General features: G+C 36.2%; 1 protein-coding gene across 1 annotated transcript in view; it reads right to left on the reverse strand.

Moving 5' to 3' along the window:
- Nucleotides 1–16: 16 nt before the first annotated feature.
- Nucleotides 17–23,867, reverse strand: part of meis3 (myeloid ecotropic viral integration site 3) — a 29,474-nt gene continuing 5,623 nt past the window's right edge. The window contains exons 3-13 of the mRNA XM_055148032.1: nucleotides 18,144–18,283; nucleotides 14,391–14,568; nucleotides 14,215–14,265; nucleotides 13,739–13,789; nucleotides 13,255–13,404; nucleotides 11,573–11,681; nucleotides 10,643–10,788; nucleotides 6,143–6,219; nucleotides 3,103–3,161; nucleotides 2,814–2,900; nucleotides 17–1,590 (exon numbers count right to left, since the gene is read on the reverse strand). Of these exons, the coding sequence (XP_055004007.1) occupies nucleotides 1,391–1,590; nucleotides 2,814–2,900; nucleotides 3,103–3,161; nucleotides 6,143–6,219; nucleotides 10,643–10,788; nucleotides 11,573–11,681; nucleotides 13,255–13,404; nucleotides 13,739–13,789; nucleotides 14,215–14,265; nucleotides 14,391–14,568; nucleotides 18,144–18,283 (1,248 nt within the window). The 3' untranslated portion in view covers nucleotides 17–1,390. The remainder of the gene's footprint in view (nucleotides 1,591–2,813; nucleotides 2,901–3,102; nucleotides 3,162–6,142; nucleotides 6,220–10,642; nucleotides 10,789–11,572; nucleotides 11,682–13,254; nucleotides 13,405–13,738; nucleotides 13,790–14,214; nucleotides 14,266–14,390; nucleotides 14,569–18,143; nucleotides 18,284–23,867) is intronic.

Here is a 23,867-nt window from a genome sequence, read left to right on the forward strand (position 1 = left end):
TATGGTATTAAACATATCTTCTTTGCATGTTTTATTGCAAAAATAATAACTTCAAAACATCTCTCTACACATCGGACTTGTAACTTTGTCCGATGACATCACTTGCCTCGTGTCCATGGAGTTAGATATGCCAATGCCAGTGGAACATCCTAGATAAAGACAATCAGGTGACAGATCTTCCAGCATAAATGTTACATATTGCTCTTTTAATTCCAAGGCGAGGACTACAATAGACTTAGGGCCTGTCCACATGACAACATTTTTTGGTTGAAACGGAGAAGTTTGTATTCGTTTTGGCCTTTGTCACAACCCCATTGGAGCCCTCAAACTAGCCCGCGCGGACCACAAGACCGTTGCCAAAATGGGACAGGTGTAGCCTACAAAGCCGCTCCTGTCACCCAGCAACCGAGACACGCTGTTAGGGCTAAAGCGAACAACATGCACCACAAATCACACACACGGATTAATAACAAAGATTACACACAAGTAATTAAACTGTTGGATTTTGAGACCAAGTTATTCTAATAATTCTCATCCAAATCTTATGGCTAAAAACGAAAACTTATGTTTAGCTTTTGCAAAACAAAATGGCTATATTTATGGGATATATCTAAAATAGGCTAAATTACCTTAAAAAAAAAAAAAAAAAATGGTGATGAGATCTGCATTATTAAATATTATATTATTTATAATATAATATATTATAATAATATATTATTAAATATCATTGTTTACAGCACCACATACAGGTGTGACAGATGTATTACATCGTTTTCACTCAGTGCTCCGTTGTCGTCTGGACGTGAATATTTATTGATCTAACAGGTGTGTGGACACGTTTTTTTTTTTTTTCAACCCACCAAAAATCCAGTAGCGTTGTCATGTGGACGTAGCCTTAAAATGCATTATTGTCAATGGGTGAAAGGGCACCCATGTCTGTACCAGAACTAAACCAATCAAAGCTTGGAAAATGATCTGGAGTCACCCTAAACCAGATCTTGACCTATATCTACTCCTGGACTAACCCATCATAAACTAGGTCTATTTGAGGTCAAAATCCAGATTGAACCAGGACTAAACCAGGACCAAACCAGGTCTTAGCGGTGACATACTCCTTTGAATGTAAGCAATACTAAAACAGTACTAAAACCTGATTTGAACAGGAAGTACCCACAGTTCGAGAACCACTGCTCTGGCCCATACAGTGAAGCAGGGAGGCTACATTGAGGTCTTTAAGTGGGGAATGTAAACTTTGTGTATTTTCTTCTCTTTAAATATTGTATGCGTCGTTACACATACTCCACTCACGCAAAGCACAGAATATATTTCCATAGTCCGTCTGTGCATTCTCAGGCATACATCAGTCTATATGTCCCACTCTGGCCTGCAGCTAGTGTGCATGTATGTCCAGTCCTTGTGCCAGTAGCGGTTCGGCTGGGTGGGCATGTGGGGGCGGGTGCAGGAGCATGGCGGGGTGCGGGTGGGCGCTGGGGTACGCGTGGAGGGAGGGGCCTGGGTGAGGGGGGTACCCGGGCTGGGACAGGAGAGCGCCAGGGTATTCGCCTTGAAGAGAGGACATGCCCTGGAGACCTGAGGGACAAGACGGGACAAGGGAGAGTGTTAGAAGACTGTAGGGTTGTCAAAGTATCGAAAATCAGATACTAATTGATACTAAAGGTAGTATAGAAACTTGATACACATTTGAGCTGATATCGATACTAAAAAGTCACATTCACAGGACATAAATTAATGTTTCGGGAATCGCTTCCGAATAATGACTGTGTATGTAACTCTGCTTTTTGCTCTAGATTTGAGTATTGCTTGAAAAGTTCCCTCTCTGTTACCACGGCGATTGCTTAATTTTTCATTAATATGTTTAATATAGCAAACAAAAATAGCAGAGTCGAAGTGCCTGTTTAAACATTTAAGAGGAGCTCAGGCTGTGACCACTCTAATGCACTCCTTACTTTGCCTTTTCTGCATTAAGCAGCTTTCACCAGCAGTTTGACCTGCTGCTGTATATTTGATGTCTCTATAATGGGGTAAAGGGTATAGACCGGCTACATTGAGGGCTTTATAAAGGGTTAAAGGGTTCAGACCAGGTACATGGATGCCTCCATAATGGGGTAAAGAGAATAGCTGGGTACATGGATGTCTTTATAATGGGGTAAAGGGTATAGACTGCATACACTGAGGGTTTTATAATGGGGTAAAGGGAATAGCGGGGTATATCGATGTATTTATAATGGGGCAAAGGGTATAGCCGGGTACACTTATGTCTTTATAATGAGGTAAAGGGTATAGCCGGGTACACTTATGTCTTTATAATGAGGTAAAGGGTATAGACGGGTACACTGATGTTTTTATAATGGGACAAAGGGTATAGCTGGGTACACTTATGTCTTTATAATGGGTAAAGGGTATAGCCAGGGTACAATGATGTCTTTATAATGGGGTAAAGGGCATAAACTGTGTACATGGATATCTTTATAATGGGGCAAAGGGTATAGACTGGGTACACTGAGCACTTTATAATGAGATAAAGGGTATAGTCTGGGTACACTGATGTCTTTATAATGGGATAAAGGGTGGAGAATGGGTACACTCAAGGCTTTATAATGTGGTAAAGGGTATAGACTGGGTACACTTATGTCTTTATAATGGGGTAAAGGGTATAGCCATGTACACCTATGTCTTTATAATGGGACAAAGGATATAGCTGGGTACACTCATATCTTTATAATGGAGTAAAGGATATAGATGGGTACACTGATGCCTTTATAATGGGGTAAAGATTATAGATGGGTACATACCTGCTGTTCTGAGCCCGAGATGAGCCTGTCCGTCCAGACCATACCCTCCGAGAGCTGCTCCCTCTGGGCTGTATGGGCCTCCTTGACCTACGACATAAATAATGTTCAAAAAATTATTATGAGTATTATATTTTAGAGTCCTATTTGAAATTGAAGCTAATTGACACAGTAAACGTATCAATATATTTACAGTAAAAATAAAAATTGATCGTATTGTATACCTATATTGTAAGTATATAGTGTAACTGCATGCCGTATTGGCCATGACATAAAAAGGCCATACACCAACCTGAGCGATTTGATTGGTCGATCATGGGCTGCACTATTCTCCTCCTGGCGTTGATGAACCTGCATCAGACACATAAAGAAAAGCACAGTGAGAAATAGACAGATGAAAGAGCGTGTGAGAGAGAAAGAGATAATGATGGAGAAGGTAGAGAAAAAGAGAGAGGGAAAGAGATGTGGTAGGGAGACGAAATGGGGAGAAAGAGAGAGAAAGGAAGAGAGAGAAAAAGAAAAAAGAGAGGGGGAGGAAGAGAGAAAAAGAGAAGGAAAAAGACAGAAAGAGCGGAGCAGGGTAGAGAGAAGGAGAGAGAGAAAGGAAAAAAGAAAGAGGATGAGGGGTAGAGAGAAAGATAAACAGAGAAAGACAAAGTGGGAAAAAGAGAAAGAGACAAAGAGAGGGAGAGAGAGCGAGGCGTACAAGGCCACAGTATAATGGAGAACCAGGCTGAGCAGCAGACTATTAACCTTTTCCCTTTTTACAAGCACTTAACCCTGTGAGGGGCCCGAGTAAATCACTATAGGGCCACGGTGCCGATCAATACGGCCCTGCTAACTGATCTGCATCGCCTCACAGCAACAGCGTGGTTTGGGCTGATATTACACCAAACTGTGAGGAGACTTATTTGAAAATCAGAATATAATGAACACAGTAAAGGAAAGTAAAGGTACATTTTGGTGAATTTGAGTCATGTGGGACGGTTAAGGATTATTATTTCAGTTCAAATACAGGACGAAACTAGTCAGATTCATCAGCCGGTTTCACTTTGTAGAAACCGTCTGACCTTGCAGAGTTAAATTTGTTTGCTCGACGGTAGGCAGGTACTTTTTTTCATTTAACCAATCGCTGCTATTTGGTCATGACATATGTAATGCGCCATATCCTGTAGGAAGAAGGGCAATAATGTCTTTCTCCTTGATAAAATTCACCAAACATTCACCAAACATTTGTTCAAGCTTTAAATCCTCAATCTCGGGAATCGTCACCAACAAAGAATGTATGGTTCTTCACTGATGGGCCACTACCCGGACTCGCACTTCGGGGGTTTTGGGAACCGTCTAGTGTATTCCGATTCCTGACCTAGTCATTGGGGAGAAATGAAATTGAAAGGAGGCACTAGGTGGCGCCAGCCTGGCTAGGATGAAACAGAAACTAAAATAAAACAAGATTAAAACCAGGTCTTAACTAGAACTGAACAACCAGTACTAAAATCGGACTAAACCAAGACGTAAAGGAGCACTATGTAACTTCTCTGGTGTCTGGAATTTGGTTGTCTCCAAGGAGTTGTTATTGCTTGGCCCCACAGTATAGTATTAAACTTGTCTATTTTGTATTTCTTCAATTACAGAAATTTGTATAGCATTTTTATAGTGTGCAAGATCTGCTTTCCACAGATCAGATCTGTAAACCACATATAATCTGATTGGCATCACCTCGCCTGGATAGGTTTAAAAGCAATACTACGGCTTGTACAACATTTTTCACTTTGAATTGGATCACTGAAATAAATTAGCAGACTTGTAAATGATTTATGTGAAGGTGTATAATTTCTGCCTATTTAAGCAAGAGCACGAACAGTCCATTTGGCTGTTAAGATAATTTGATTATTGGCTATTGATTTGCTATTCTGGTTTATGAGCCGAGAGCAAATTGATTTCTTTTAAATTGTGACCCTGACGAATGTACCCTTCCCCCTTTTGTCCTGTCGTAAAATGGATTATAATCTTGTAGAAACGTTTAAGAGTTTAAGATTACAAATTGCATCTTATATGATACTTAAAGGTGCATTGCGTAACTTTTCTGGTGGAGGGTCCTAATCCGTGTATCATTCGTTAACTCATTTTTCAATATAAAACCAAAAATAAGAAAATGAAAAAATAACTGTTCTCTTCATTAGACCGGTAACAGGACCAGGACTGAGACCGGGACTGAGACTGGGACCAGACCAGGACTGAGACCGGCAGAACTGAGACCAGGACTCAGACTGGGACAGAGACTGGGACCAGACCAGGACCAGACCGGGACCAAACCGGGATTGAGACCGAGACCAGACCGGGACCAGACCGGGATTGACACTGGGACCAGACCAGGACTGAGACCGGCACCAGACCAGAACTGAAACCAGGACTGAGACTGGGACCAGACCGGGACTGAGACCGGGACCAGACCAGGACCAGACCGGGACTGAGACCGGAACCAGACTGGGATTGAGACCGAGACCAGACCGGGACCAGATCGGGACCACACTGGGACCAGACCGGGACTGAGACCGGGACTGAGACTGGGACTGAGACCGGGATTGAGACTGGGACTGAGTCAGAGACCAGACCAGGACCAGACCGGGACTGAGACTGGGACCAGACCAGGACTGAAAACGGTTTAGTCCTGGTTTAGTCCTGGTTCAGTCCTGTTTCAGTCCTGGTTCAGTCCATATGGGGTGCAAAAGTCCAGCATTGCAGTTTAAGTCACGGAAACAGGAAACGGCCATTGTCCATTTTTTCATTTTGGTTTTGGAGACAAATAATGAAGAAAACAGTTATTTTTTTGTTTTCTTATTTTTGGGTTTATATTGAAAAACGAATGAACGAATGATACATGAGTTGGTCCTCTACCTGCTTGTCTCCATGGAGATGTGATTGCTTTGCCTGGAATGTTTCATGGTGACTTAAAACATACTGTATCCATCTAGCATTTATTCTTTACGTGTGTTTCTATTGCTCAAAAATACAATAATTTCTTCTGCGAATAGGCGCGCTGTCCACAGATCTGAATTGTAATGTTGCATAGTGATGTAACCTGCTTGATACTGTGGAATGTTCTAGACAAAGCAATAACATTTCCATGGAGACAAACAGGTGGCAGATCCTTGTACAAATTGAAAATAATCTCGCTGTTCATTTTTGTGATCGTGGCTTGTACCAGTTTAGTATTGACGTGGCGTGGCGTTAATTAGAAAGTTGATGGATCACATTTACCCTGACCCCTAACTGAATATTGATAAGGCAGAGTATTAGTGTATTGATTATTGATCGGGGGTGGTACTGACCAGTTGTTGACCTGTAGGATGGTCAGCCCCGTGTCCTGGGAGAGCTGCTTCTTCTGCTCCTCTGAGGGATAAGGGTGCTGGAAAACAAGAATACAACATGTTCACTTACACAGCTCTTTTGTGTGTGTATGTCTGTGGATTTGAAAGAAAATTTGCTGTTTTTTTTTTCAAGACAAGACACCATTTCCTCAGGTCGAGACGAGATACGAGATTTGGTCCACAAGAATGAGACAAGATGAGATTTTAACATAATTCCTAATATATAAATTTTATGATTCAATTTCCAATTTTGCCTCACAATTTTTACTTTATGTGATTTCATAGTTTTGTTTCCATTCCAATAGTGCTTTTTGGAACTGTAAGAGATGCAACTCAACAACATGTAACCCATTTTTGTCCCATCCAAATGTAAACACATCCAAAAAATCTCGCTCATTTTTCTCTTTTGTGCACAATCTTGTGGCAATTTTGTCTCGCGAGATCGTGCAGCATGAGATCTTACCACTCCTAGAAATTACTATTAAATTAAGCCAATTTGCTCTTGGTTATTGCAAAAAATTATTTCTCATATAGAGGTTAAAATGGTGAACACATAGCACATACATATAAATAACACATTACCATTTTTATCATGCTTACAATGCACTTGCTTATGTCCGCTATATAGATATAAACTACAACACCGGCAGGACATTATGTTATAATTAGGGCCTGACCGATATGGATTTTTTTGCCACCAATATGATACTGATAAAATGGGAGTTGAAGATGCCGATAGCCGATATAAAAGCTGATATGTTTTGTGATGTAAAAATTCACTGTAAATCTTCAAGTGATTATAAGTGGATTTTAAATTGGATTTGTTTACATTTACTGTTATTTTGCCTCTTTATGTCATATTTAAAGGTCGACCTAATGGCATTTTTGCATCACATTCAAGTAAGTAAACTTCCGCTATTAGCCGGTAAATGTGTGCATGCCACGGTAATTAATGATATGCGTAAATGCTGATCATTCACACCTCTGTTCATAGCTCATTAAATATGAATGCAGGTCCAAAAACATATATACAGCCACTATGGTCACTTTACACTAGGCCGGTGTCAGAGAAAACAGGCTGTTTATGTGGTAGCTACAGCAGATAAACGCTAACCAATGAGAAAGAACCAAAACACTCATCACTCATACAGGCACCTCTCAGATCACAAGTCTTCACAAATAAATTTGATAAAAACAAGCAGTAATTTTGTTGCTGGCCTAAACTGCGCTGAAGTTAATTTATTTATAGTCAGTCAGTATTGTGGATCAGACACAAGAGCACTTAAAGCAGCGCCTCAGTGTTGAGCACATGGATCTTGTAAACAAGCGCACAGGGGCAGTACGGCATCACGCACACAGACAAATTACTCTGCAGATAAATATTGATGAGGCGCCACATATTAGTACATGTATCTGTCTGCAAATTGGATTAAATGGATATAATATAGAGCGTCTAAGCTTCATAACAAGGTATAATACGCCCACGTGGACTATCAGCCCATATCGGCACGATTTAGGCCGATAGCCGATATGTCTCCAAGTGCCCATATCGGCCAATAATAACCACCAATATATCGGTCAGGCCCTTGTTATAATTTGGATGTTTTAAATCATAATATTCATCTAAAATGACTTAATAACACAAACAAATCCACTGACTTACACGTTAGAAAACATGAGAGAATGAGAGGTGACGTTGTCGGAAATATGCAATAGAACTGCTTTAAATATTTGCAAAAAAGAACTGGAAAAAATTGTAAGAGTTGCAGCATAATTTTCCATCATCCAAGGATAATTTTTTCACATAACTGTGCCGAGAAACATATTGGTAGTGGAGGGCCGCTGACAGGTGGTCAATAGAGTAAAATTTTCCGATAGATGCATTTTATACGTTCGACAGAGCTACAGCACCTTTAATAAAATAATGTAGGCCTGTATTACAATGCAATGAGATGTTATTGAGGCTGCAGTGACAGAGATACTTGAATATGAAGTAAAAAGTACTGCCTATCCATGATCATTTGGGCCAATTCAGCAGCAAGTTAGTTTGGACACCCTTGATTTCGATACTCAGTTCTACCAATATCGCCAACACCCCAGCCCAAATTACCAATGATTTTGTTTGTGGACTCCAAAAAGTGAATACTGATTGCTTTATGAATTGAAAAGCTCCCCATCCCCTGCTCTGAGCCTGCACCCTGCCAGTTCCCACACTCATATTGTAATTATTGCAGTGCAGAAACATTTGACCTGCCTCATTTCATCGCTAATTACCGATCTAATCACCGCACCCACAATTACTCCGTCCATCGCCGCCACTTCCTCAATACTCAACATATTCATATCATCGCTTAATCCCACTATTTCCCATTTAATTTAATTGACCTCCATTATAAACCCAGGGCCCTCTCTCTGCCTGTTATAGTCAATGGGGTTTGGCCTTGCACTAAAGCCTATTCAACTCATTACTCCATTTTACGCTGCTCTGCACAAGGTTTCATTGTTTGGACCAAGTGTTAATTATTGCAAAAATATATTTTATTGAGCTTTGTGTGGAAATAAAGGAGAGCACTTAAGTTTTTACGAGACAGAGTTTATAATTGATAACTATTCCGGCCTATTATATTTGCGATTGATCATAATTAGTGCATTAGTCCCCTGCTGTCGTTTGCCTGTCACTATTAAATTAAATCTGATACTTAAAGGTGCATTGTGTAACTTTTCTAGTGGAGTGTCCGTCAAATGCTTTTCTTCTTGGAGATGTTATTGCTTTGTCTGGAATGTTTCACAGTATGGCATTAAATAGGGATGTAACAATAACTGAAATATTATGATATCGTATCGTCAGAATTCTCAAAATAATATCGAGAGCTGTCACATTAAGTTCCTTTGCTTAAATGGATTGTTCTTTAGTAGGAACAGCTAATAAACATTTGGAACTACATATCCCATGATTCATTTCAGCGCAGACAATATGAAGAAATATGTTTTTTACTTGAATTCTTGGGATTCCGACAGTAATACTTTGCACCAAAATCTTGTCAAGGTGTTTTAAAAGCAAAAAAAGTGTCCTCCATAAATATCGTACCTTGAGATGACTATCATGATAATATCGTACCAAGAGATTTGGATATCGTTACATCCCTAGTATTAAACCTTTCTATCTTCATGGAGACCAAACCAGACCAAGTTACAGGTCAGATCTGTGGAAAGGCGACCCCGCTCACAGTCAGAATGTGTATTTTTTAGGTAGGTTTGAGCTAGAAATTCACCTGTAATTGAATAAAGATAAGGTAGAACTGTTTAATGTCATACTGTGGAATATTCCAGGCAGAGCAATGACATATCCATAGAAACAAGCAGGTGACGGACCCCCAAACAAAAACTTACCTTGTGCACCTTTAAATAATGAATTTATTTCAAGACTAAACCTAGACTAAAACAGCAGGTAAACTAGGTCAAAACAGGTCAAAACCAAAGTCTAAGTTGGACATGTTTGATCTATGTACTGTGTTTATTATTAGGGATGTAACAATAACCAAAATATCGTGATATTGTATCGTCAAAGTTCTCACAATAATATCGTGGGCCATCACAATATATCGAATTACAAGTTTCTTTGCTTAAATGAATAGTTATGGTGCAGCAACAGTTAAAAAAACTGAAGGAACTACATAGACCATGATCCTTTGCTCTGATTCAGTGATTTAGAAATAACTGTTCTAAGCACTTTTAAATCTTATTTTTAAGCAATTTCAGTGGAAAAAGTTTTGTTAGCCTCTACAAAATATCGCAATAAATATCGGACCGTGAGATACATATCGTGAAAATATCGTATCAAGAGATTTGGATATCGTTACATCCCTATTTATTATTGTAATGCTGTCTCCAGTCACCTCCTTCTAGCACTGATCCTAAACCAGTCCTCTCTCAAGTTCCTCATATAAATGCAATCTCTCTCCCCTTCATCATTCTGCCTTTTCAGCTCCCAAAATGATAAAAATAAATAAATAAATAAAAATGAACAATTTACAGCGAAATATTCTATCTTTTGAATGATAAAAAGTCCTCAAAATGCTGCCTATAACAGGAAGCTGAAACCTATGAATACATTTTGCAATCCACCTCTGTCCTTTCTACACCGCAGAAGAAAAATCATTAGCCACCTAAGGCTCTTCATCCCCTCTTCTTCATCAACACTAGTGTCTAAGCAGCTCCTTTTACTTTTTAGCTCACCAGTTACCAAACAATGAAAGATTGGGAAACTCAGTGACTCAGAAATGGATACTCACTTTGTTATTTTGATTTTCATTATTATTACCATCCCCTGATCTTAAATGTTTTTGCGTTATTAACTGTTTTAAATATTATAAATAAAAGTAAAAACAAAAAACAGCTGAAATAGTTTCCTAATAACAAACAAATGACAAACGGATATAAGATTTTGACGAGTTTTCTTACCGACAGATGCTGGAAAAGCCAAGCTCTCATGATGTTTGTGGCCACTTTGGGGAAGATGCCTCTCTTCTTGTTGTTTCGTCGGTCTCTGTCAGAGTCATCGTCGTCTCCTGTGCTCGGAGAGGCCACCGCTCCGTCCAGACCATCACCTAAACACACAATAAAAAATTTAACTTTAACTTAGCATTTATGAAGATGCAAATTCATTACAGACTTGTCCTACACTGGGTAAACCTTAAACCTCCTCCAATATTCCAAATGATGGCATTAAACTTTTCGATCTCCTTAGAAACAAGCAGGAGACGCCACCAGATCAATTTACAGGTCAGATCTGTGAAGAGGCGACCCCACTCACAGAAAGAATTGAAGTTTTTTAAGGTATTTTTTAGCAACAAAAACACCCATAATTGAATAAATGAATCTTATATCATTTTAATACCATATTGCGGGACATTACAGGCAAAGCACTAGTGGACCCTCAACCTGAAAAGTTACACAATACACCTTTAACTTATTTTACACATTGGTAAATTCAAGTTAATAATATACGACCACAGCCCATTTTAGAAAAGTAAACAAAAGTAGTGTTTTTTTGTTGTTTTTTTAACTACGTAAAGCTTGCTGGAGAATTTTCACCAAACTAGGGACTATACTTGCATTTAAAATCTGTTTCTGAAACCTCTACATAACTTCAGCAGATTTTAAGTTTCATTAAATGCCATCAAAGAGGAGGAAAGGAAAAGTTATCTCAGGTTGTTTTCAGAAACTCCAACCTGAGAAAGAGAAAAATAACTGCAGTTCAACTAAACCAGAGCTTCTGCAAAACTCTCCTGGGTTCTGAGACACTTGTGTACCATCATCCGTCCCCACCTCCCACTTTGAGAAGCACTGTTTTTCCCCACATTAAGTCCTTAATAAGCGGTGTGTGTTTACCTGTGTCACTGCCGTTGTCCCCTGTGCTTTGGGAGGGCAGGCCACAGGTGCCCGGGGTCCCCAGTGGAGTCGTGGCACACTCGTCCGGTTCGCGTAACCAAGAGGCCCCCTACAGGGACAGAGGCACACGCCAAATGAAAACGACAGAGGTAACACTGTGTTTTTGTTTTTTACAGGCTTGTAATGTGAGACTCGGGTGGGGGAAGGTGAGAGATATGGAAGAATTTGCTGTTTAGGTGGTAGTTTTATGTTTTTGATTGGCTTACGGTTAATATATTGGTGAATACAGAACCTATTTTACTTAAAACTAAATCTGGAACAATATATTTATGTCAAGGGTTGTGCAATTAGTGAAATTTTAATCAAGATTCACACATTTCTAATTGTCAGTGGTCTGTTCTTTTTAATTCAGTCAGTCAAGTTCAGAGTATGTTGATAAATCAATATGACAAAAGAAAACTATGGTCAATTTTTTTTATTTTATTTTATTTTTTAATTTTTTTTATTTTAGCGCTTTAGCTAGCACTGGTGTATGAAAGCACTTTCATACACCAGTGTACGTAGACACTAGGGCCGAGGTGGGTTAAGTGTCTTGCCCAAGGACACAACAACAGCATTCATCTGTGGGAGTCGGAATCACACCACCAACGTGTGGGTCAGTGGATTTGATAGCTCAGCCAATCATGTTTTTTTTTTTTTTTTTTTGTTTTTTAACTGTGTGTACTGTGGTCCAAAGCAAGAAAAATATCTGACGAAGGCTTTTTTCGACGGAACTTTTGGACATCGGCCATCTGAGTGTGCTTTCATTTTTTCACTTTTATCTCGCTGCTCCTTGCATCTGCACCTCTGCAAGAATTTTGGTGTGTGTTTTCTGTTTCTTTTTTTTTTTTTTTTTGAACCGTCAACCTTCTGATCAGTGGAAAAATGTTCTGACCATCTGAGCGACTGTTGCACTGTCAAAATAAGCACAATTTGAAAATATATAAAATAAATCCTATCACCCAGTGCTATTTCCATCAGTGTAATTTAAGATGAAAACATAAGATCAAATGTAGGTCGACTAAACTGTTGCGATTGCCAGCGAGAAGTTTCACATTTTATTTTTTCTGAATATTTCTGATTACTGGGCTTTTAAAATCTTGCACAAAGTTTAATATCGCTTCCATTTAGGGCTGATGACATTTTAAATAACTATTTTATGAGAGTCAGGGTTTGGTCTCTTTAGATTTTAGATAGATTTTGCTGGATATTTATTCAAAGGCGCGTTGTGTAACTTTTCTGATGGATAGTCTATCAAAAGCTTTTTTGCATGGAGAGTATGGTATAAAATCTTTCTATCTTCCATGGAGACCAAACCAGACACAGTTACAGGTCACATCTGTGGAGAGGCGATCCTGCTCACAGTCAGAATGCCTGTTTTTCTAGGTATTGTTGAGCTATAAAACCACCTGTAATTGAATAAATGTAAAGTAGAGCTGTTTATTGTCATATTGTGAAACAATCCAAGCAGAAGAATGACATCTCCATAGAAACTAACTAAGGCGTGATGGACCTCTAGCCAAAAAGTTACATAGTGCACCTTTAAAAAATCTCCATAACATCATTACAAGACTATAAAAAATAAATCTATAATTATTGTACTATCCACGGGGGCTGTTGTGTTATGTGGGCTTGGGACTGACCTGATCTGAGAGGTTGGTACAGGAGCCTCCAAAGTCCTCCATGTCAGACTTGGAGCCCCCCTCTCGCTCGTCCAGGACCAGGTCTGTGGGCATCTTCCCCTTCAGACACGTGATGTACCGGTGACAGAAGTTATCGCACAAATCATGGACCTACAAAAGAAACACAAAGGCATGGAATATTAGACAAGAAGATAGATGAAAACGTTTAATAATACATGGTAATTTAGATGGGAAAACTTCCAAATTATGATAATAGAAGTTATGAATGTCTGTGTGAATCATTCTGTTGTCTAGTTAGGTTCCTTCATACAAAAAAACAAAGACAGTAGTTATAGCAGTATATATAGTGTTGTTACATCTGCATCTTCAGACTTTTATTAATTCAAATGAAATTCCAAATATCAACGACAGATTTCAAATATTTTTACTGCTTATTTTGTGTAGTGATACCAACAAAAGATTGAAAAAAGTATATAGAACTCACCTTCTCCAACTCCAGCAGATGAAATCGTAAAACCTGAATCGCTTGGATCATCTAGTAAGAAAAGAAAAATTACATATTCATAATTCATACTAAACATTAAAAGTGGACTGTGTAACTTTTTGGTTGGGGGATCCATCACCTGTTTGTTTCTATGGATATGTTATTTATCTGTCTAGAATGTTCCACAGTATGACATTAAACAGTTCTACTTTACATTTATTCAATTACAGGTGGTTTTACAGCTCAAAAATACTTAGAAAAACAGGCATTTTGACTGTGAGCGGGGTCGCCTCTCCACAGATCTGACCTGTAACTTGGTTTGGTTTAGTCTCTGTTAAGATCTTAAGGTTTAATGCCATACTGTGAAACAACTGATCTTCATGGAGAAAAGCATTTGACAGACCCTCCACCGGAAAAGTTACACAATGCAGCTTTAAAAAAACACATAAAATTATAGTGACTCATAGTCTTCTTACCAGATTATCCAGCTCAGGGTTGGAGGAGAAAATCGGCTTCTCGGAGCGAATCTACAAAACATAAATCAACCATTACATAAAAAAAAAAAAAAAAAAAAAAAAAAAAAAAAAACACATTCAGAACTCCCATAAATCTCTGCTCTGTTCTGTGATTGGCTGACTCAGCTGTCACTCACCTGTTTAGCGAAGGCGGCGATGTCGTCGTTGAAGGATTCCGAGGAGCAGACGTCGCTGTGATTGGTCATTCCGGGCATGTGGGAGGAGCCTGAGAGGGAGGAGGCGGAGTCACGGGGCGAGCAGGTGGCGAGCTCACACTTCTCAAAGACTAAGGCCAGTAGTGGGAACAGCGGGTGACTGCGAACAACACACAGACGTACACACACAAAGTTAGACGGTATAGCTGAGGAAAATATATTCAAGTACTCTAATGTGCCCAAAATACTATCGTTATTACTTTTTCAATACACTGCAGTTGTAAAATAATGTGTATTTTTGAGGGAAATAAATGTTACAGTAAATACATCACAAATAGTACTGTTAGTTTTCAATCAAATTCATTTCATTTATCATTTTTACAACTTTTTTTTTTATAAATATGTGATACAAATGTGCTTTTTCTTGGACTCTGTTAAGTTTTATATTGTTTACATTGCTTTATATATGTACTTTTTCATTTGGATATTATTTATTGGCTGCTCCAAAATATTTTTTTAAGATTAAAATACATTAGAATACTTATTTTTAACCCTATTATTTACTGTATGTTTTCAAAACTGATGAAATTGTACTTTTTTTTTATTGCATCTTGATGTATTTTTAAGATTTACAGTATGTTTGCGAAAATACTATAATGTTTTCTGCATGTTTTGTCTCAAATGAAACAGCAATTAACCAAAATAGTTCATAAATATCACTTTTTTACCCTTATTTGAAAGTTAAACTGCAATTTTTTGTTTAAAATGGACATTTTGACAGTTTTATATTGTTTACAGGGTCTTATATATATCTACTTTTTCATTAGGACAGTATTGGCTGCTCCAAAATAAATATGTAACTGTAGAATTTCCATGTTTAAACAAAACCAATGAAATTTTACTTTTTTATCGCATTTTGATATATTTTTAAGTATATTGGTGAAAATACCATAATGATTTTTATGTTTTGTCTGTCAAATGAAATATAAATTAACCACAAATGTTCATAAATATCACTTTTGTACTCTTATTTGAAAGTTACATTGCAATTTTTTTATGTTTAAAATGGACATTTTGGCAGTTTCATATTGTTTACATCACCTACTTTTTTCATTAGGATACTATTGGCTGCTAGAATTTCCATATTAAACAACAAAAAACAAAACCAATGAAATTTAACTTTTTTAATAGAATTTTGATATATTTTTAATATTTACAGTAACTTCGTGAAAATACCTTAATGATTTTTGTATGTTTTGTCTGTCAAAGGAAACAGAAATTCACCACAAAAGTTCAGAAATATCACTTTTATATCCTTATTTGAAAGTTACACTGCAATTTTTTGGTTTAAAATAGACAAAGATACAATACATGTTTAAAAAGTAGAATTGTGTTCTCTGTGGACATTATAAAAACTATAGGAGCACTAACATTTGAGAGAAGACTGAAGTGTTAACTGAACATAATACAAGAATTTTATATACATTTGAGAACATTTATAGAGACAAGTACAACAGAGGCCCAAAACTAAATTATTACAGACTTCATGATTTGATAACAGCACCATTTCAAATTGCATTTTTTTAAAGAATTTCTGTGTATTTTTTGGTACATAGGCAGCTGTGTAGAGCTCTCTGAAAGCAAAATACTCAAGATAATGCATGGTTTTGTGGGCAGAATTAAACCAAATGCTATAAAGATACTGCTTGATTACAGCTTAAATGTCCAAATATCATTAAAAAACTGCCAGTACTTAGACTTAGACAAACTTTATTGATGCAAAAGGGAAATTATTTGGACCCAGAAGCTCACACATCACAATAAAAGCATAAAAATATACGTGGTCATATGTATACGTCGAGAAGGTTCGCTTGTTTAAAACTACTTGTGAAAATCTGGTCTATAAATTATAAAAATGTATAAAAAATAGATTTGATTTCAAGTGTATTAGTAAAGAGCAAAGCCGTGCTGCGTGTTGTAGTCGCACTCATATAGAAGCAGTTAACATAGCTGACATAAACAGGCTGGCAGTTGACAGAGAGCACGAGGGATAAACTTTCAGACAGTAACTTTAGTGCGGACAACTGCACATTTCTGACATAGAGCAGCATTCACAGTGTTCAAATACAAGTGTAAGACAATCTGACAACACACACGAGGCTTAGGCACATTTCAGAACTGCATCAAGAAATCATTAGCAGGGGGTTTATTGTAATTAAGGACTTTAAATCTGCGATGTTTGTGTATATGTTTTAAGGTAGGTTAGGAGTACTTTTACTGCATTTCAGAAAGAGGTTTGTGAAATTCTTTAGTCGTCCAGGTATGATTCATGGCAAAGGAGAATTTCAGAAAACAACTTTCTAATTTTAAGTAGTCACAGTGGTGGAAGAAGTTCTCTGTTTTGTTACTTAAGTAGAAGTCCAGATACTAGATCAAAAATTACTCCAGTAAAAGTGAAATCTAAGTTAAAGTATTAGTAAGTAGTACTTGTTTAAAAATGTGCTGTAAGAGTAAAAAGTAAAAGTATTTCACACAGATTTTGAGATCTACACTGGAAAAAACAATATCTACGCAAGTTAAAATGACTTAAATTTAAAACATTTTACTTTGAGTCGATTCAACTTGACACGTCAAATTATCTGCCAGCTGAGTAAGTGTGTTTTTCTTAATTCAAGCAACATTCCATTTTGTTTTTTTATTTTAAGTGCAAAAAGTTGTTTGTTTTCTTATTTTAAGTGTAGCAAGATGTACTTTTATTTTTTAAGTACAAAACGTCTTATTCCACTGGCAGATCATTTTACTTTTCAAGTGAAATTTACTCAGATCATGATCAAACTTTCTTAATTCAAGTCATCTGAACTTGACTAGATTTTGTTTTTTGCAGTGTAATAATGTTTCAAATGAATAGATTTTGATACAGGTTTGTTCTGAATTTGGTTCAACAAAAACCATTGAATCAAGTTTTTTTCTAGTTGTTTTTTTTTTTTTTTGTATTTTTTTGCTTACTCAGTGTCCTAAAAATAAACCATCGGTCTTTTCAGCAGGTCTCAAACTATCATAAAAAAATACTTGTACTTTTCAGTCCAGTTCAAAAATGTAGTGGAGTAGAAAGTACAGATACCTGCTTTCAAATGTAGTGAAGTAAAAGTAAATGTATCAACTTAAAATGTACTTAAGTGAAGTACAGATACCTAAAATCATTACAGTACTTTAATACTTTTACTTTGTTACGTTCTACCACTGTTTATCCATAGAAAAGTGCGAACAAAGAAAAAATTATAATGTACAAATACAGTTTAAGAATGATTGAGGCTTACTTCATTAATACCAAGATTCCTAACCTCTTAATTAAGTAGTAATTAAAACTAAACCATTAAGATATAGTCATTAAAAAAAATGTTTCTTGTATTTTTAAAAGTGAAACTATCTTTGTAATTTCATGAACATTTGTGAATTTACAGTGAAAAAAAATGGGTTTCAGCATCGGTTTGCATAAATAGACTAGATTTTTTAAATTTATTTTTGAATGGGAATCAAATTATTCCGCTTAGACAAGTTTTGTTTTGTGTTTTATTCCAAATTTATTTCAAATCTGAGAAAACATCAGCCTTCACAAAAATATTTCTTGCTGAAAATCGACTCTATCCAAAACAACAAATGACTATCGTTACTTTTACTTACACTTTCACTTTTCTCGTCTATCGCTTTGTTAAACCTTCGCCCGTGCTCGCTTACCCATAGATCTGGTCCTTGTGGTGCTTGAGTGAGTCTGGGATGGGAGCTCCGTACTGGGGTGGAGGCAGTCCCCTGAGGTCGTCCCCGTACCCCCCCACCGCCATGCCCTCTGCCCCGGAGTAGTGTACCAGATCTTCATACTGAAACACAACAAGAAAGAGATGAGAGTTCACATTTGGACGACAAAACATCCAAAATTTGTCAGTGTAACTTCAGATTTTCTTACAATCATATAAAAAATAGAGTGACTGATGGTTCCTTTGCTGTTTTTGGATCTAATTTGTGTACCTGTAATTTCAATTTTGCATTTTGTTCACTTATTGTAAGACTTTAAAGCTAAAATGTTAATCTGTTTTACTCACTTTTTGGCAACATTCAGCATTTTTAAAACTATAAACATTACCCTACTGAAATGTTTCACCTTTTTGTTGAAAAAAACAAATATTAGTTGCCATGGATACACTGGACACCCATAATAAATGACAAAACGTTAATACCGAAACGTAATTAGCGGTTTACACGACAGAGGCTTTGACTTCTGGGCTGCTGGACATCAAATTCTGAGCAGATTTTATTATGTAGAGAGCTGGAAGTCTGGTCTTTGTGTATGCGTGTGTGTGTGTGTGTCTGTGTGTGTGTGTGTGTGTTTGGCCAATGGAGAGTCTGCGTGTCGAGAATTAGCGCGCAATTACATCTCAATGCTTTGTAACATGAGACAGTGCAGTGATAAAAGCTATAAGTAAATGTATGTCTGGACAAGATTTCTTACAGCTTATAGGCGGTTAGGGTGATGTATAGAGTAAGAGTACAGGAGACTAAAACAGAAATATTTCCAGGTATTGCGAAAATCTTATTATAATGGATGTAAAACATTTTTTTAAACTCTTCAAAAATGGAATATTGAGCTGTCTTTTCACTTTTCCTATCTATTATTTATGCTTATATGACTATTTCCACATAACATTGACAGCTTAACCCTATTATTTACAGTATGTTTTCAAAACTGATGAAATTTTACTTTTTTTTATCCCATTTTGGTATATTTTTAAGATTTACACTATGTTTGTGGAAATACTATAATGTTTTTTGTATGTTTTGTCTGTCAAATTAACCCCAAAAGTTCATAAATATCACTTTTATACACTTATTTGAAACTTACACTGCAATGTTTTTGTTTAAAATTGACATTCTGGCAGTTTTATATTGTTTACATCGCTTTATGTATGTCTACGTTTTCATTAGGATATTATTGGCTGCTCCACAATTAATATGTAACTAATATGTAACAAAAATCATATTATGTGGAAATCAAAACTGATAAAATTTTATACTTTTTTTTATTGCATTTTGATATAGTAAGTTTGTGCAAATACCATGATGATTTTTGTATGTTTTGTCTGTCAAATGAAACTGAAATTAACTACAAAATTTCAGAAATATCACCCTTATTTGAAAGTTACACTGACATTGAAATTAGATGCCCTATTTTCAAACTTTCAAAGGCTACAATTATGAAAATGATAGAAAATTCTCTGTGTTTTCATGGAATATTCAGATGTCTACAACATACTCTGAAATACTTGCAATCCTTTTGTTTGTGTTGGTGTGTGAATTTCAGTTTTGTTTCAAATCACTTATGAAAACGTCTTGTTTTTTCACTGCCTTTTATCAAATGACATTAGGGCTGGGTATCATTAAGAAGTTTCTGATACAATATATACCTCGATACACAGGCTACGATACGATACATACTTCGATACACAGGCCACAATATGATACATACTTCGATACACAGGCCACAACATGATATATACTTCAATACACAGTTCATGATACGATACATACTTCGATACACGGTTCATGATACGATACATACTTCGATACACAGTTCATGATACGATACATACTTCGATACACAGTTCATGATACGATACATACTTCGATACACAGTTCATGATACGATACATACTTCGATACACAGTTCATGATACGATACATACTTCGATACACAGGCCACGATATGATACATACTTCAATACACAGGCCATGATACGATACATACTTCGATACACAGTTCATGATACGATACATCTCGATACACAGGTCACGTTATGATACATACTTCAATACACAGGCACTTTCAATTTGATTCAATACGATATATTTCAAATCGATTCAATATGGTTCAATACAAAATAAAGGCTAAATCATGGCTGTGATACTAAAAGTCTTTATTAAACCACTTTTTGTGCAAAGTTAATATTAAACACACCCATTTTTAGTCATCAAAACAGTGAAAATGTCAAATGTGTTGCATAAACGAGTTTCCTTCCTCTAAACAAGCAACAAAATTGTAGCTCTGTAACAAAATAATTTAGTAAAACATACCAAAAAATACTTTTGCGATATATCGATACAGCAGCTCATGATATTGATACTGGATCATCACATTAAACGACACAATATATGGATATTTCACTATTTTTGCACCCCCCTAAATGACATCTACATTTGTTGTTGTTAATGAACTTGAATATTTTACTGTTTTCGATGTTTTTTAGTAGTTGTATTGTGACTTTATCTGCGATTGTCCTTCTACGTCAATAATTTTAAGTAGTCACAGTAGTGGAAGAAGTACTCCCTTTTGTTACTTAAGTAGAAGTACAGAGACTAAAGCAAAAATTACTCCAGTAAAAGTAAAATCTACTTAAGTTAAAGTATTAAAATACTTGTTTAAAAATGCACTTTAAGAGTAAAAAGCAAAAGTATTTCACACAGATTTTGAGATCTACACTGGAAGAAACAATATCTATGCAAGTGAAAATGACTTAAATTAAGAACATTTGACTCTATTTGAGTCCATTCAACTTGACAAGTCAAATTATCTGCCAATTGAGTAACTGCGTTTTTCTTAATTTAGCTCTATAACAAAATAATTTAGTAGAATATACCAAAAAATACTTTTTACGATATATGGATACAGCTGCCCACGATATCGATACTGTATCATCACATGAAACGATATGATATATGGATATTTCACTGTTTTTGCACACCCCTAAATGACATGTACATTTCTTGTTGTTAATGAACTTGAGTATTTTACTGTTTTCGATGATTTTTAGTAGTTGTATTGTGATTTTGACTGCGATTGTCCTTCTACGTCAGAAAATCTGTTTGATTCAATCTCTCTTTCCATAAATATATTATTCTAATGCCTAATTTTGTGCACAGACAAACAGGATAATGTTTTTTGTTTTATAGACATCTAACTGCATCTCATCTTACCATGACTCTTATATTTACTCAATTTCCGGCGACTGTTAAAATCAGTCGCGCTCTGGTCTTTTCATTTTACAAAAAGTAGCTCAGAGGAGGAAAAAGTTTGGAGACTGCTGTTCTGTGTTCTTTTATGTTTGCATGCGGCACTTTAGCCATCTTTAAACTGCTTTATAAGTAAGGTTGGTATGGTTTAAAAAAATAAATAAATAAAAAGGAAGAGAGAGAAAAGGAGGAATTTTAATTATAAATTGGCCAAAATATATCAATATATCAATGTAAGGGGGTGTAGCGGTGTGTTTATGTTGCACTACCACATTAGTTTTGTTTTATTCAAGCAGATTTGTGTAGGTGTGTGTGGTCCAGGGGGAATGGGGAGGGCTTTTCTCGTTGTTGTTTCACTTCGTAGAAACCGTTTGACCTCGCAGTGTTAGAATTCGTTCGCTCGATGGTAGACAACTACTTTTTATCATTTAACCACGTATGTAATGTGCCGTTAACGGGGCTAACTGGTAAATTAAGCTTTTCCCAAGTCCTGTGGTAAGAAGGGCAATAACGTCTTTCCCCTTGATAAAATTCACCAAACATTCTCTTTGTTCAGGCTTTAAATCCTCGATCTCGGGAATCGTTGGTAACACTGAATATATGGCTCTTCGCTTATTGGCTGGTGCCCGAACTTGCACTTCTGAGGTTTTTGCGAACCATCTTGTGTATTCCCATTCCTGACCTAGTCGCTGGAAAGAAATGAAATTGAGAGGAGGCACTAGGTGGCACCAGCCTGACTAGGTGCTGTTTTGCTGTGTGTTGCTTTATGTTTTTGTGTTTTGTTTTATGTTGATTATTGTAATTTGTTAAATGTCGATTATTGTACTTTGTTGAATGTTATAGTCTGTTGTCCTTAATAAAAAATAAATAAATAAAGTTGGTATGGTATGGTAATATACAGTAGTCGACGCAGAATCCTACTTTTTCACGCACAAATCACAAATTTAATCACAGTACTTGTCAGAAAAATCACACATGGTATTATTCTTCATTCCAAAATCGTGCAGCGCTAATGTTAAGACGCGCCCGTACACTGCTATTTGCCGTTTATAAATGACGGGCTGAAGAGGAGATATTAGCTGGTATCTGATGGTGGGCGCTGATGGCTGTTGCTAATGCGGTCTCCTCTCTCTCCTCCTTTTTAAACCAGAGCGGCTCCGTGCTGAGTCGGCCCTCGCAGCCCGCTGTGAGGAGGCTCTCCGCATTTCAGCACCACACAAATATATTACACTATTATGAAAATACATGCAGAGGTGCTACTGACAACGCTCGAGTTAACCAAGAGATAGATAGAATAGAGCTGTTTGTGAATAAAACTTCTGCAAGGGTTTGATCTGCGCTCTTCGTTTTCGATCAAATTCATTTCGTTATTTACTCTGGTCTGGTTTATAGTCATTTTTTGCCTTATACTATTGTGTGCTCCAAAATGAATATGCAACTGTAAAATTTTCATATCATGTGGAAACAAAACCGATGAAATTTTACTTTTTTAATCACACTTTGACATATTTTTAAGATTTACAGTATGTTTGTGAAAATTCCATATACCATTTTGTATGTTTTGTCTGTCAAATGAAACAGAAATTAACCACAGAAGTTCATAAATATCACTTTATACCCTTATTTCAAAGTTAAACTGCAATTTTTTTATTATAATGTCCATTTTGACAGTTTTATAATGTTTACATTGCCTTACATATGTCTACTTTTTCATTAGGATATTATTGTCTGCTCCAAAATAAATATGTAACTGTAAAATTTCCATACCACGTGCAAACAAAACCAATGAAATTTTACATTTTTTAAATCGCATTTTGATATAGTATGTTTGTGAAAATACCATAATGATTTCTGTATGTTTTGTCTGTCAAATGAAACAGAAATTCACCACAAAAGTTCAGAAATATCTTTTTTATACCCTTATTTGAAAGTAACACTGCCATTTTTTGTTTAAAATTAACATTTTGGCAGGTTTATTTTGTTTACATTGCCTTATACATCTACTTTTTCATTAGAATACTATTGGCTGCTAGAATTTTCATATTATGTGGAAACACATCAATGAAATTTTACTTTTTTAATCACATTTTGATATATTTTTAAGATTTACAGTATGTTGAGAATAATATAATTTTTTATGTTTTGTCCAGTTTTATATTTTTAGACCAGAATTTCACATATCTTTTAAAATAATGTGAAACACTTTTGATCGTTATTTTTTCATAAGTTGAACCATCATGTTTTTATGTTTTGAATGCAATTTTTAGAATTATCACTTTTATCTCTTTTATTACATCAGAAATTATTTTGGCTTTTTATCAAAAAATAAATACTTGTAATAACTGTAAAATTCTCATACTGATGAAACTTTACACTTTTTAATTACATTTTGATATATTT

This window comes from Boleophthalmus pectinirostris, unplaced genomic scaffold (assembly GCF_026225935.1).
Source record: "Boleophthalmus pectinirostris isolate CB_2022bp ecotype Guang Dong unplaced genomic scaffold, ASM2622593v1 HiC_scaffold_9, whole genome shotgun sequence".
Taxonomy (NCBI): Eukaryota; Metazoa; Chordata; class Actinopteri; order Gobiiformes; family Gobiidae; genus Boleophthalmus; species Boleophthalmus pectinirostris.